General features: G+C 59.5%; 1 protein-coding gene across 1 annotated transcript; it reads right to left on the minus strand.

The window, feature by feature from the left end:
- Positions 1-6,772: 6,772 nt before the first annotated feature.
- LOC144293146 (aldehyde dehydrogenase family 3 member B1-like) lies at positions 6,773-14,152 on the minus strand. Its single transcript, XM_077864272.1, is given in 17 exon segments — positions 6,773-7,144; positions 9,416-9,469; positions 9,472-9,530; positions 9,735-9,790; positions 9,792-9,841; positions 9,949-10,045; positions 10,286-10,453; positions 10,903-11,071; positions 11,135-11,219; positions 11,279-11,437; positions 11,797-11,932; positions 11,934-12,141; positions 12,375-12,456; positions 12,580-12,665; positions 12,841-12,961; positions 13,178-13,288; positions 13,677-14,152. Coding segments are annotated over 17 exon segments (2,115 nt in total). The 5' UTR covers positions 13,839-14,152; the 3' UTR covers positions 6,773-6,832.
- Between the last annotated feature and the right edge of the window lie 301 nt (positions 14,153-14,453).

Here is a 14,453-nt window from a genome sequence, read left to right on the forward strand (position 1 = left end):
CTTTGTTTGACAAAGTGGCAACCATGCTGTATTCCTGCACCTACCATGGGCCTAGCCCCCTCTACAAAGAGGACAGTGTTTGCTGGAACATTCCCACACCTCCAGCCCACTTACCCACCTGTTTGGACAGTCCCCTCTGCTGTCCAGCCCACAGCCAGGTGAACTTCGCCCCCAGCATTGGTCATCAGTAGGGGTTGGGGGTGCTTCAAGGCTTCTGCGCATCAGAGGCACAGCTAGCCCTGGTCTCAGGCTTTGTTATGACCAGGCCCCAGTGTCCCCAGCCCTGGCCTAACCCCTCCCTACTGTGGCTGGGGCCTCACGTGGCCATTGTCGTCCAGCAGGTTGTTGGTCAGCTTAAGCTTGTCAAAGGACACAATCTGGCGCATCCACTGCGCGCCCTTGGCCGGCGAGTCCGGGTGGAAGTGCACACGACCTGGCGTGACCGGGTCTGCTTTGCCTGCCACCAGCCAGGCTGAGCTGTGAAAGGCGTACCTGGAGAGCAGAGCAATGGCAGGGGTGCTCCATCTGCACCCCACAGCACTCATCTGCTGCCCCTACCTGGAGCCAGGACTTGCGGGACAGAGGGGCCGTCCCTCAGCATAACTGCCCATGCACTGTCCCCGTCTCACACATGAGGATGGGAGAGCCCCGAACGCTGTCTGGCTTGAGTTCCCTCTGCCTGCCCAGGCTAGCCCAGAGCTGGGCTCCCCCCTGCCATCGGGCTTCCACTGGTGCCCCAGGACTGGCCTCCCTGCCACTGCTCCAACTGGCCCCTGGCTCAGCCCCTGCTATCTGAGCTGCTTCCCCGGCTAGCCCCCAGACCTGTATCTTTTGTCATCCAGAGGCACGAAGTCCATGAGTAGGGCGTAGTCCGCCAGCATGTCCATGCCCAGGATCTTCACCTGGAAGGTGGGAAACATCCTCCTGCAGGGGACAGGTGCTCAGCAGCCCAAATGCGGCTCCAGCATGGCCCCCTGTCCCCGCCACGCACGCCCCCACTCTTCACACCTGCCTGCCTTGGTGACAATCATCTCTGTGCCCAGCTGGTTGAATTCCTCCCAAAGAGCCTTCATCTCCAGCTGAACTGTCACGCTGGACACACGTGGGTTCTTGGGGCCCTGCTTGCTGGGCTCAACTGTGGCTTGGGCCCCGGTCGAAGGGTCTGACGAGAATGGGGAGTCCAGCCGGGGCTCCCAGCTGGAGCTGGTCATGGGCAGGGTGTAGGGCTCTGAGGACGCAAGTACCCCGAGGCCAGCAGACAGGAAGGCTGGGGAGAGAGGGTGAAAGTGTGGGCCCCTCTTGCTCACCCTTATGCCACCAAGCCAGCTCCTTCAGGCTGCACTTAGGTGCCTCTTCCTCCAGGAAGCCCTTCCTGACTGCCAGGCCTGTGTTCCCATAGTGCCCCTGACTGCGCATCACTTCATGAGGTAATTGCTGACTTAAAGCTCCTGGAGGCCAGAGACAGGGCCTGTTTACCCAGGGAGTCTTTGAGTCATCAATGGCCTCATGGCCTTAAGTTGTTTCACTTCCCAGACCCTCAGTTTCCATATCTGTCACAAGTGGTTCTTAATACCTGCCTCATAGGGTCAACGTGAGGATTTGTGAGGACGACGCATGCAGTGCCTGGCACACAGCAGACCCTTTAAAAAGGACCCCTGTTATGCATGATAGGATATGTGAGGTTGTGGGAGTTGGGGATGAGCGTCTTAGCTCCGTGGGGACCCCGCTGCCCGGTGCTGCTCCAGGAGATCTGAGCCGAGAGGAGATCCTGGAATCACCACTGGAGACCCTCACCCATGTCTGACTTCAAAAACCTGCCCAAACTCTAACTCTGGCAGCCCATCCTAATGTCTTCTTGCTCTGGCCTCCTCACGTTTTCCTAAAAATGCCATTTAAAAAAATGATTTTGTTTATTCATGAGAGACACATAGAGAGAGGCAGAGACATGGGCAGAGGGAGAAGCAGGCTCCCTGCAGAGAACCGGATGCAGGACTCGATCCTAGGCCCCCAGGATCCACCCAAGTGTCCCCAAAATGCCATTTTTTTTAATGTACAATCCTGGCACAAGCCTTGGCCAAAAGTTTTGCCACCTTCTACTCTTAAAAAAAAAACAAACTTAACTACAATGAGATACTACTCTACGTCTGTAAGGATGGTTATTACCAAAAACGAAACAAAAAGGAACAACCAAACAAAAACAAGTGTTGGTGTGGACGTGGAGAAGTTGGAGCCCTGTGCATTGCTGGCCAGATGTAAAAAGGTGCGGCTGCTGGAAAATAAAATTTCTGTATGATCCAGCAATTCCATTTCTGGGAGCAAGGACCCTAACAGATATGTGTACCTGAGTGTTCACAGCAGCATTAATCCCAATAGCCAGAAGGTGGAAGCACCTCAAGTGTCCGCTGATGAAAGGATGGATGAGCATAGTATGGTCTATCCAGACAATGGAATATTATTCCTCCTTAAAAAGGAAGGACATTCTGCAGTATGCTACAGCATGCATGGACCTTGAGGACGTTATGCCAAGTGAAATAAGCCAGATAGACACAAAAGGACAAATCCTGTGTGATTCCATTTATAAGAGGTCCCTAGAATCCTCAGATTCATCCACCAGGAGTAGCATGGTGGTTGCCAGGGGCGGAGACCACGGGAGGGAGAGTGAGCGTTGAATGCAGACAGAGTTGCAGTTTTGCAAGATGCAAAAGTTCTAGAGGTGGATGGAGGTGATGAGTGCACAGCAGTGTGGATGTACTTAATGCCATCAGAATGTCCACTTAAAAAATGGCTAAAATGGAAATTTTTATGTTCTGTACCTTTTACCACAATATAAAAATTAAAACCAGAAAAAAAAAAATCCTGAAAAACAGACTATTAGTCTGTAGCAGCCCCCAAAGGGCCTAGAGCCTGGTAAAACTGAGATCCCCTGGGCAGATGTGGATTTTGGTGTCGGATGGATGGACAGACAGATGGGTGGAAGGAGATTCCTGGGGTGGTATACGTGTCATGAGCTAACAGTTGGGCAGTGCCTGGCCAGGGCTGGCACACAGTAGGTGCCTCATCTGAGTGTGGGGCTCAGGGCTGGTGGCCCCATATTTAGCAGCCCTGAGGACTGCAAATGAAAGGTGACACCTCACTAAAGCCCCCAGGAGTTCGGGAGTCTGGGAGTGGGTGGGTCTCTCTGAGAGGGGATGGGCCACACTAGGTGTGCGTCCCCTAGAAGGGCATGAAAGGAGGATGGGTTGATGGCCCCCACCACCCGGACCAGGCCATCAGACAGGCCATTGTTCAGCTGCCCTGTGCAGATCCACCATCCACGTAGCTAGCGCCAGCTCCAGGATCCTGTGGGTCCCCAAGGGAGAGGCTCATGGCTTCCCTGGGCCTGGGGCCTTTGCAGGCTGGTCACCCATCCCCTGCCCCTCTAGGTCAACGTGCCACCCCTGAGTGCTCTCTGGAACCCAGGAAGGGCCTGTCCCTTCCCTTGGGGTCAGGATTTGACAATTTCCCACAAGCATGGAGTCAGGTCTGAAGGGGAAATTAGAGGTTTCTTGTCTGGCCCCCCACCTGGATACTCAATGGGTGAGGCCCAGAGAGGGAAGGGGACAGGCTCAGGGTCATCCATGCCTAAGAAGGCTTTCCCTTTCTAGAAATGACTCCATTACCCCACCTGTCAGTACCCCCCATATTTGTACCCGGGTGAGCCCATCAACCCTGCCCTGGTGGGATCTGAGACTCAATGTGGGGAGCCCCTGCCCCATCCTCCTGCCTAGAACCCGGGCCCAGCGGGATTTCTTTGGTCCCCACACCCGGTCCCTGCCCTGCCCCGTTCACCCTGGAGCCTGAGCCCAGCCACCGGGCCACCTTGGCTGCCTGCACCATACCTGCCATGGGGACAGCCTGGACGTTGGTTCCCGGAGGAGGGCCGGCTGCCGCTGCCACCCAAGGGGGCCCTGCCCGCTGGGAGGATGGTCAGCCCCTCCTGGTGTCCCGGCCCAATCAGCGGCACAGCTCCGTTCTGCAGGACCGTCCTTCCCTCCGAGCGATCACTCAGGTCCCGCTTCTCCACCGGAGCCAGGCACCGGGTCTCTGCGGAGGGGGCCCCCGGTTCTGGGGGTATACAGGGCCCCTTGTCCAAGCCCCACTCAGAATGAACTGCACGAGGCTGCTGGCTGGGCTTGTCCAGCTCCAGGCGTGTGCTGTGTGGGAGGAGGGCAGGTGGGAAGAAGGCTCTGACGTTGCAAAGCCTCCTCTCCCCCTCCCGGCCCTCTCTCCCGGCTCCCTCCGTTCCCCAGCTCGGAGACCCCCAGCCCTCCCGATCAATGGACCCAGGCGCAGGGTGGGGGCCCATCTTGAGGACCTGCTGGGGCCCAGGCCCTGTGACAGGAGGGGCTCGGTGCCTACAGGGCCTGGGGGCAGCTGGGGAGGCCTCGGAAGCCACAGGAGCTTGAGGGCTGGATGGTAGAGGTGGTGCCCTCTCACTGGGACCCCATCCCTGACCTGGGGTTGCTGGTGTGGCGTGGCCCGGAAACTGGGGCAGCAAACACAAGGGGGCAGCACCAGCAAGTGCTGGCAGAGGCGGAGCCCCTGGACTGGGTGGCAGGAAGCTGGGGCTTGCCCATGCTCTGACTCATGAGCTGTGCAATGCTGCTGGATTCCTGACCGTCTCTGTGCCTCGGTTTCCCCAACTGTAGTAAGTGCATACTCTCTCCTATCTGGGATGGACAGTGGTGCGCTGTTTCTATCCTGACTGACAGTGCCTGCGTAGTCCCCACAGGGTGGGAGCCCGGCCCAGGTCAGGGGTCACCGGGGCAGGTGTCTGCTCTGCCCAAGGTCTGTGTGCTCTATCCAGCCTGACCAGGCACCTTCTCCAGGCTGCCCCTGCTTGTCTGGGCTGGCCATTAGGGGACACACAGATCACTGGTCAGAAAGGCAAGAGGGGCGGGGCTACCCCCAAACTGGTTGCTATCAATTGATAATGCTGTTTGGCCATTTCATCCCTGCCATATGGCCCAGGGAGGGTTATCAGGCTAGACCCCAAGCTAGCCCTCTCTGGGAGTGGGTATTCCAGCCCCCAGGGCAGCACTAGGCGACAGCACCTCAGCTGTGCTCTGCATACTTGACTTGGGTCCCCAAGGCAGGCTAAACAGCCCCCCAACACATCTCCACTGGGGACGTGGGGCAGGCAGAGGCCCATACCTGGGAGTGGGCATGGAGCGACCAAGGGTCAGGGGGGCTGCTTTTCTCCACGATGACACCCCGGCTCCCCCTGGAGCCTCATGCCAGGGGGTAGACCTCTCCTCCCTTCAGCTTAGGGACCAAGACCCTGCCTTGGTCTCCTACACCCCAGATCCCTGCCTGCCGAGCTGGGAGAGATGGGTGGACCCCTGGTGCAGAGCCATGCCCAGTTTTGGAGTTTGCTGTGGGGCAAGATCGGGGTGGGGGGTGCGGTTCTCTGTGCTTGTGAGGGTCCCAACAGCATTCAGGGGCCACCCAGTGGGGTGTGGCCAGCCATGCCGCACTGTCCCAGGATCCACGGTGGGGCCAGTGGGAGAGGGGAGAGATGGTGGGGGGGGGCTTGGGAGATTCGCACCAATCCTGGGGGGCACCCCCTCAGCCGAGGCTCCCCGGAGTGGGCTGGCCCGCGGTTCTGGAGGCTACTGATTGTGTGTGTGTGTGTGTGTGTGTGTTGTGTGTGTGTGCGTGCTTGCATGCAGCTCTGATCTGTGTGATGGGAAACACCCCCTCACAGTATTTGAGCACACTGACATGCCGACCCACATGCACACAGATGAGCTCTAGGCCTGATGCCCACAATCACTCGTGTGCACGGATGCACAAGCTCCTGTGTGCATGGATATACATGCTCTCTCTTGCACATACACCATGCACACAGGCGCGCCCCTCTGCACAACCTCCTCTATGGCTGGCCTGCCCTTCCTGCCGGAGGCGCCTGCTGGCCCCCCTGCCCCCTCATCCATCTTGCCTGCCAGCCTGTCCCTGGTGTCCTCGTATCCTTCACACCTTCTCATCTCACTGCTCAATAGCAGGAGGCCACATGGCAGCTGTGGCCGCAGGGAGATGGATGGGCCAGGCAGGGGTGCAGAGGGGCTGGGGAGTGATACCGCCCATGCACGGAGCTCTGGGCCCCCCAGGCACCCTGTGAGGCTCAGGTTGCTGTGGAAGCTGTCAAGTTGTGTCCAGTTTGGCCTGCGTGGATGCCCTGCATAGTGCCTGGATCAGGACTGAGGGGACCCCAGCAGCAGACCTTGTGCCTGCTTCCTCCTGGAGCGCTGAGTAGTTCCAGCCTCCCTGGTCGGACTTCCCCTACCCCTGGATGGGCTATCCCACCCCTTCCCCAGCCCTGACTCCCCCTGAGCCCTCATGGGCACATTGCACATTGGAAATGCACGTCTGGGCTGTGTGCCCAGCCACATAGAGATCCCCCCGAGAAGGACGCCCAAGGTACTGAAGCTCTTGGAATGCATGTGTGTGACTTGCTAAAGGTCACACACACACAACACCCAGGCAGGCACACGCATGGTCACCCACACATGTGTGCATACACATGGGCACATGCTTCTGCCCTCTCAGACTGACTCTCTGGCCCTGGTGGGTTGGTGGGGGTGGGGGTGGGGGTGGGCTCTGTTGTCTCCAGCACAGTTTTTCTACAAGTGGGATCCTCCCCCTGGAACCACCCTGGGGTAGACCTGCCCCAGATCCTGAGGTCACAGAGGGACCATGCAGGACAGAGGATATGAATCATTAACCCCACACATCTTCCATTTTATAGAGAAACTGAGGCACGGAGGTATGGGGCATAGCAAGAAACATGGTATTATAGCGGGTGGCAAAGGGGGCCCCTGGACTCAGGACTGTGGCTCAGGACACATTGTTCGGATGGGAGAGCTGAGGCTGGGTGGATCTGGGTGGGGGTTAGGGCCCTGAGGTGGGGGTGAGGGCCAACACCGGCAGGGCAGGCACAGAGTGGGAGCTTCTCAATCTGGATGACAGCCATGCCGTTCTCATAGTAGGCGGCCTCATTGATGAACACGGGGTACACAGTGGACTCCCCCTCAGAGAGCACATCTTCATCACTGAACATCTGGGAGATGGGCATCCCGGGCAGCAGCGGCTGGGAGTCTTGGGCCTGGGAAGAGAGCCGCAGACCAGGGTTGCTGGGGCCCACCTCTGCCCTGACCGCTGGGGGTGTGTGACCCCAGCAGGCACTGCCCAAGGAGCCTCTCACTTATGGCCTTGCCCAGTCACTGCTCTGCTTCCTCAGTTGATGCCACACGCTGTCTGCTGAGATGCCAACTGGCTCTGTGTTTAGAAATGGAGACGCAAGTTGCCTTAGAATGACAGTTGCCGTTGTGGAAGTGTAGCCTAGCGTTAAGGGCATAGGTAGTAAAGCCTGGGTTCAAATCCTTGCTAGCTATGTGACCTTGGGCAAGTCACTTAACCTCTCCGTTCCTCAGCTTCCTTGTCTGTAAAATCGGAACTATATATTTTTTTTAATTTTTATTTATTTTTGATAGTCACACACGGGGGGGAGAGAGAGAGGCAGAGGGAGAAGCAGGCTCCATGCAGGGAGCCCGACGTGGGACTCGATCCTGGGTCTCCAGGATCGCGCCCTGGGCCAAAGGCAGGCGCCAAACCGCTGCACCACCCAGGGATCCCCTAAAATCGGAACTATAATATCTTCTCCTATCACCCTGAGGTTTCAATTAAACAACTAACAGTGTCTGACACATAGTAAATATAATATAAAAGTTTATCATAGTTTTAAATTGTGGGAGAAATCAGGGGCACTTGGGTGGTGCAGTTGGTTAAGTGGCCAGCTCTTGGTTTGGGCTCAGGTCATGATCTCAGGGCCTTGAGATGGAGCCCCACATCAGGCTCCGCCCTCAACATCGAGTGGGCTTGAGTTTCTCTCCCTCTGCCCCACCCACTTGTGCTCCTTCTCACTGTCAAATAAATAAAAAATAAAAATTGGGGCGCCTGAGTGGCTCAGTGGTTAAGCATCTGCCTTAGGCTCAGGGCGTGATCCCAGAGTCCTGGGATCGAGTCCCACATCCGGCTCCCTGCCTGGAGCCTGCTTCTCCCTCTGCCTATGTCTCTGCCTCTCTCTGTGTGTCTCACATGAATAAATAAATTTTAAAAAATCTTTAAAAATAAATAATAACAAATAAAAATAAATTATTGTGGAAGAAATCACTCACAATTATTGCCACAGCTTAGCACCTTCCAGGTAGATAGCCCCAGCCCTAAACACTGAAGAGATGGTGCCCAGCCCACTACAACGCTGTTACAAGTAAGAGAACACCTCAAAATAAAACACGAAGCTGTAATAAGAGCAAAAAAATCCAAGTTCTGATTTTTCCTACAATTGTTAACTTGGTTCTTTGAACAATTTTTGAAATGTCAAATTCTTTGCAATATTTCTTTCTCTTTTGTGCCTAGCTCCGCTGTGCCCTCAGCACATGCCGGGTCAGCTTGCTGGGTCACCCCCAGGCCAGGCCATTCCCAGGGCTGGGGGCTCGGCTGTCCCCTGCAGGGATGGACGGGGCAGTGGAGGAAGGAGGTGGAGGCCCCTGGGACAGAGACCCACCCTTGCAGAGGTGTTACATTTGGTCATCTGTGATACTGAGGGGGTTCCCACGGGCTGGAGAGGACCCCGCTGGCCCACAAGGACTCATCTTTGAAGGAGGGCTCGTGGCTCCCCACGGGGCTCAGGGGCAGGTCTCTGCGGCGGCCTGGGGAGGGCTGGTGCCAACAGAGTATGTGCCCGCCCCCAGGCCTCTCCCGCCCCCCAAGGCCAGTTGGGGAAACGGTTACTAAAGAAGCTAGGGCTGGGCCCCCAGCGTGGCAGCCCTGCCGCCTGGACGCTGCAGGACACCAGGGCCCCAGGGGCGGGGAGCTTGCACCTTGCCCTACAGCGACCCCACGTGGCGGCAGGCGGAGCCGGTGGGCGGCGCGCTCGGCCCCATCTCCTCCTCCCTCCGGGGGTCGCGGCAGGATCGTCAGATCCCCGCAACATTCGGGACGAGGTCTGCAGAAGGACTGGCTCGATTCCCTAACTTGCAGAGGGACGCTCGAGGAATTAATTGGGAAACAGAGAGGGTTCCGTATTTGTGCCTCCAAGCAGGTGAACTGGGCGGTGGCCGCCCCACAGCCTCGCCCTCGGCCTTCTGTGGCCTCGGGGAGGCTCATCCAGGCTTTGGGGACCTCCCCCGCCCCTGCCCTCTGCAGATCCCTGTGGCCCGAGGGCCAGGCTGGTTGTGGGCTTCCTGGGAGGCAGTAGGGGCAGGGCGTGTTCTGATCCCAATGACCCTGTGGGAGGCACCTGGGATCCCTCCCTCTGGGGCTCAGTTTCCTCTGATACCCAAGCTGTGACCCAGGAGTCTCCCCACCACAGCACACACCCCGGCAGCTGAGGATGCGCGGTGCCTGCCAGGTCCCCAGACTCGGTGCGCATGCGAAGTCCACGCTGCCCACGGTTCTGTTTGCTTCCATCTCAAAAGCAGGAAAGGCCATAAATTTTAAAAAACAATAAAGACTGGGTGCCCAAGACTGGGTGAGTGAGTCTGTCCCTCCCTCCAGGCCCAGGGCAGAAAGGGCCGTGGGGGCCACCCAGGGCTGGTGGGTGGTCACAGCCCAAACGTGAACCTGGCTCCCTAGCCCCTGGGCCTGGCCTTCGCCTCTCTAGGCCTCAGTTTCTCCCCAAATCCCAACAGTCTCACCCTGATTGAAGAGCTCAATAAAGTCCAGGACTTCGGCGACCAGGGTCCTCATGGTCTGCCTGCAGCGGGCCCTGAGGCTGGGGTCCTAGCTCCAGGGCTGGGGACTGGGAGGGGAGGGCTCAGGAGGGTGTCCCAGAGAGGAGGGCTCTGACCCCCAGGCCCTGACCTTGCCCATCATCTGGCCTCGCCCTTCTAGGCCCCGCCCCCTCACCCAGTCATCCTGAGGTCCCAGCCCACCCATTACTTCCTTGGGTGTAACTCTTCTCCCCTGGCAGCTGGTACAGAAAGACTTGGCAGGGGTCCTGCCGCTGAGGGGCAACGGAGGTGTGCAGAGCCCCAGGCCACCTTGGGAGGCTTGGGGAGGGCATGGAGGGAGCACCGGGGCACCACCCACCACAGCCCAACTTTCTCCACCCTCTGGCAAAAGCGGGGAAGGAAGGGACCAGAGGGCTTGAAGCATCTACAGGTGGCAGGCCCCAGTGAAGGGAGCCCAGGGAAGGGAAACCAAGCTGAGGAGGCACTGGTTGCCCCCTACCCCCATCCCTCACTTTGTCCTCTGAGGGGGCAGGGCCACCAGAAGGTAGTGGCACAGGTGCATGGCAGAGACCTTGTGGACAGCTTCTGTGATGAGACAGGTGCCCATGCTGGCCGCAGTGGTGTGTGGATCAAGGGCAAAGTTGATCACCCTGCCTGAGGCCTTGGGCCCCAGTAGCTGGCTCGGCTCTCAGGCCATAGCTCGATCTTGGGTCCCCTCTCCAGCAGCTCCCACCCATGGACTGCTTCCCCACCCTGGCTTCCCATCCCCTCCCTTGCTATTAAAAAAGGAAAAGGAATGGCCCTGTATCCTGGGAGCCTAATTGTAGATCTGATACAAGTGAGTCCTTTCTAACCATAAGAGCTCCATCACCAGACACATCCAAGCAGAGGGTCAGTGAATCTGTCGGGAGGCTGCAGAGAGGACTTTGGCTCTGAAAACTGCTGGATCAGAGGCCCAGAGGTCCTGACTAGCCAGGGATCTGTTGAGACAAAGCCTCAAGAATAGGATCTTTGCACTCCTGGACAGGACACCTACCTTTCAGGGACCACTGAACACTTGTGAAGTATCGAGAGAGGGGTGGTGGGGTAGGGCGTTGGAGGTGCCCAGGGAGCTCACAGAAGGGCGCACCTGTGGGAGCCCAAGACCCAGGTTATCAGCTTCTGGCTGTGGGCAGTGTAGGGCGGGTAGTGGAGTTCGTTGAGCTTCTCCAGGCCCGATGAGGAGAGCAGGCTGGCACGGTGGTGGGAGAAGGTGTCGAAGGAGAACTTGCCATGGTATCTTCCTATGCCACTGTTACCTGTGCACGCACGGAGGTGAGGGCCTAAGGCCGGCAGCCCACCCAGCCGTAGCGGCAGCCCACAGCTGGCAGGGAGCTCTGGGAAAGCCAAGCCACTCAAAGAGTCATTTTGCAGATAAGAAAACCGAGGCTTTGAGAAGTCCAGGGCCTGGATCAAGGTAGAACAGAGAGTCAAGGGAAAACTGGGCCCTCCCAGGATGGGAGTACCAACCCCAGGCTTGGGGGTGGGGGTCGGGGTGGGGGCTCTAGAGGAGGGCAGGGCTCATCAACCCCCCCCAGCAGCAAGGTCGACAGAGTCAGGTGAATGAAGCCCTGGTTGCCTCCGACAATGCCGCTGCTGGTCTGATGGAGCATCTGGGTCACTACCTGGGGGCGGCAGAAGAGGCCAGGTGGAGGCTCATCATCAAAGGAAGAGGGCTTGGGTCTCCGACCATTGCACGGGGAGCAGAGGGACCTCCCTGTTCCCATCCTCTACTGAGCTGTGTCCCCGTGAGCACTTTGCACATGGAGGGGAGACCGTGACTGCCAGAAGTGGCAGTGAGGGCGGCCAGTGCCTGCGATGGCGCACAGGCCCCACCGTGGCCAGCCTGGCTCTGCCTGTCAGGTCCCAGCCCTGCGCTGCCCCCACCTCCCTCCAGGGCCTCTGCTTGCCCACACAGAGCTTTTGCGTGGTTTAGGAAGACGGGGCCCTGCTCTCTGGGCCGGGCGGGGCGGGGGCCCCTCACCGATGGAGCGCTCGTCCTGTCGCTCTGGCCGCCGATGGCCACGCGGCCGCAGCCCAGCAGGCCCCGCAGCCGCCGGACGCGGCCCAGGCTCGGGGAGCGCCGCGGGTCCTCGCCGTAGAAGCGGGTGATGGCGCCCCCGCGTGTGGGGGCTGCACAGGACGTAGTCGGGCACCACGCACGTCTGGCCGCAGTTGAAGTAGCGGAACCAGGCCACGCGGTTGGCCACGGTCTGGGGGTCGCAGTCGTCATCCACGTAGCAGGGGTTCTTGCCCCCCAGCTCCAGCGTGACGGGCGTCAGGTGCTTGGCGGGGGCGGCCACGACGATCCTGCCCACCCGGGGGCTCCCTGGGAATGTGGGAGTTGACCTCCACATGCTCAACCAGATGGTCCAGGCAGCCACCTCCTCTGTCCCACTTTAACTTGTCTGCTGGGACCTGCCCTAGGCCCTGCTGCCCCAGCATTCCTCTCTCAAGGCCCAGGGGCTGAGCATCTGGAGTGCCCTCCCCCCCCTGCTGGCCATCACCTCTCCCTCCACAGCCTTCCCCCCCCAGGACACTGGTTGAGGCCACCACCCTCACCAGGGAAGAAGATGTAGTCAAACTTGTGTTCTAGCAGCTGCCGGGTCTCCTGGGGCCCTCCCAGCACCACGGCAAAGCAGCTCTGCAAGGCAGGACAGGTGTTTCAAGGGACACTTCAGGCCCTGGAGACAGCTGGACCTCCCCAGCTGTGACAGGGGCAGGGGTGTAGGGGCCCTGGGTGCTGATGGGGTGGGGTCATCCTCACCTGGTCCAGGTATTGGGGCAGGACCTCAGCCAGGACCTTCTCCGTGCTCTTACTTAATTCTGATGGCTTCAACACCACACAGTTCCCTGCAGGAACAGAGGGGCATGGCGTGGGGAGAGGCCAGTATGCCCACACCCACCCAGGGCGGAGATCCAAGGAATGTGCCAGAGGCTGGGGCACCACATAAGGGAATTTGAGGGGGCTCCCTTTGGGAAGGGCTACCAGGCTGGGCAGACATGGGGCTCAGAACTCTCTCCTCACCTGTGGCCAGGGCACCCACCAGGGACACCAGCGGCAGGTTCATGGGGTAGTTCCAGGGCGCGATGATGAGCACCAGGCCGAAGGGCTCCTTCTGGATGAAGGCCGAGTCCAGCTGCGTGAACTGCAGCACAGGACACATGGTAAGGTGCTGCTGGGGATCACCCCAAAGCCGCCCCCCAGGGGCCTCAAGGTGCCTGTGTTGTGGCGTGCTCATGACACAGAGATCTCCAGGAAGTCAGAGACTCGCTGTGGGTCAGGGGTGGTGAAGATGCCTGGGCGGGAGCTGCTGCTGGGCACTGTCCCTGGCACTGGCCCCGGCCCCAGCCAGCTGACTCACCAGGTTCTTGGCCACAGGCTCATCCTTCATCCAGTTGTGCAGATTCTTGAGCGCCAGGTCAACCTCATTCTGGCACATGAGGAGCTCAGATGTTTCAGCCTCAAAGACTGACTGCAGTGGAGATGGAATTCATGGGTCAGGCCTGGGACAGAGCAGGGAGGGTATTTAGTGCTTGGGGTCCCCAAGAGTCCTGACCCTGGGATAAAGGAGATAGTCTCCAGCAGCAGCACAGCCCCTGGGAACTGCACTGTGAGCCGTGAGGAGCATAGACCCCGGGACGGGTGGCCTGGCCTCCACCCCGCACTGCCACATCCTTGCTGTGGGATCTTGGGCAAATGTCTTCACCCCCCCACACCTCAGTTTCCCCTCAGTAACATGGGGACCGTGCCTCACAGGTTTGGACGAGTGAATGCTGTCACACATGCCACGCCACGAAGGGGTCTGTGAAATAGGAATGAATTGGCAGCACAGCCAGCCCCCAGCCCCCTCCCCCGCCCACCTTGTGCAGGTCCTGCCCCAGCGCCTCCTGCAGAAGCTGCTTGTTTTCTTGCAGGAAGCGGCCCAGGCCCTTGAGCTGCGCAGCCCTGAACTCGGGGGACCTCGTCCGCCCCGCGCTGAAGGCCTCCCGCAGCCGCCGCAGGGTGTCCGCCAAGGGGTCCATCCTGCGGGGAGGGGGGTGGCATGGATGGGGCGCCTCGCCTTCCCAGGCACTCTCCCCGCACCCCTGACTGTGCCTGTGTGGGCTCACAGACACTCCTCTGAGGCCTCACGTGGAGCCCCCGAGGGACAGGGCTGCCCCCCTACACACACACACACACACACACACACACACACACACAAACACAAAATAGTCCCTTCCCCTCGGCCAGGCAACAGGAGACCCTAGGCCTTGAGGTGGGTGCAGGACAGGGTGTGGGCTCGGGACCAGCTACCCCAGCCCCTAGGGGTAGGCCAGCAGCCAGGGGACCTCGCTTCTTCCTCCCGCACAGAAATTAGCCCCAAGGCATGGCCCCCGTCCCACTCTGGTGCCCCTCCTGGAGATGGGGCAGCCCTCGTCCCTGCCAGGCCTGCGTGGAGTAACCGGGAAGTTTGATGAGTGGAGGGACAGTCCACCAACAGCCACCATGGCCACCGCTGGGGGATAGTCCAGACGCAGAACGCACTGTGCCTCCTGCCCCTCGCCTGGGGGGCACCGCCTGGGGAAGCCAGGCTGGCTGGTGGTGGCTTGGGGTGCTGGGTGGCCTGGGCAGTGGCCTCCTCTGTCTATGCCCCTGTC

Source organism: Canis aureus, chromosome 21 (genome assembly GCF_053574225.1).
Source record: "Canis aureus isolate CA01 chromosome 21, VMU_Caureus_v.1.0, whole genome shotgun sequence".
Lineage (NCBI taxonomy): Eukaryota > Metazoa > Chordata > Mammalia > Carnivora > Canidae > Canis > Canis aureus.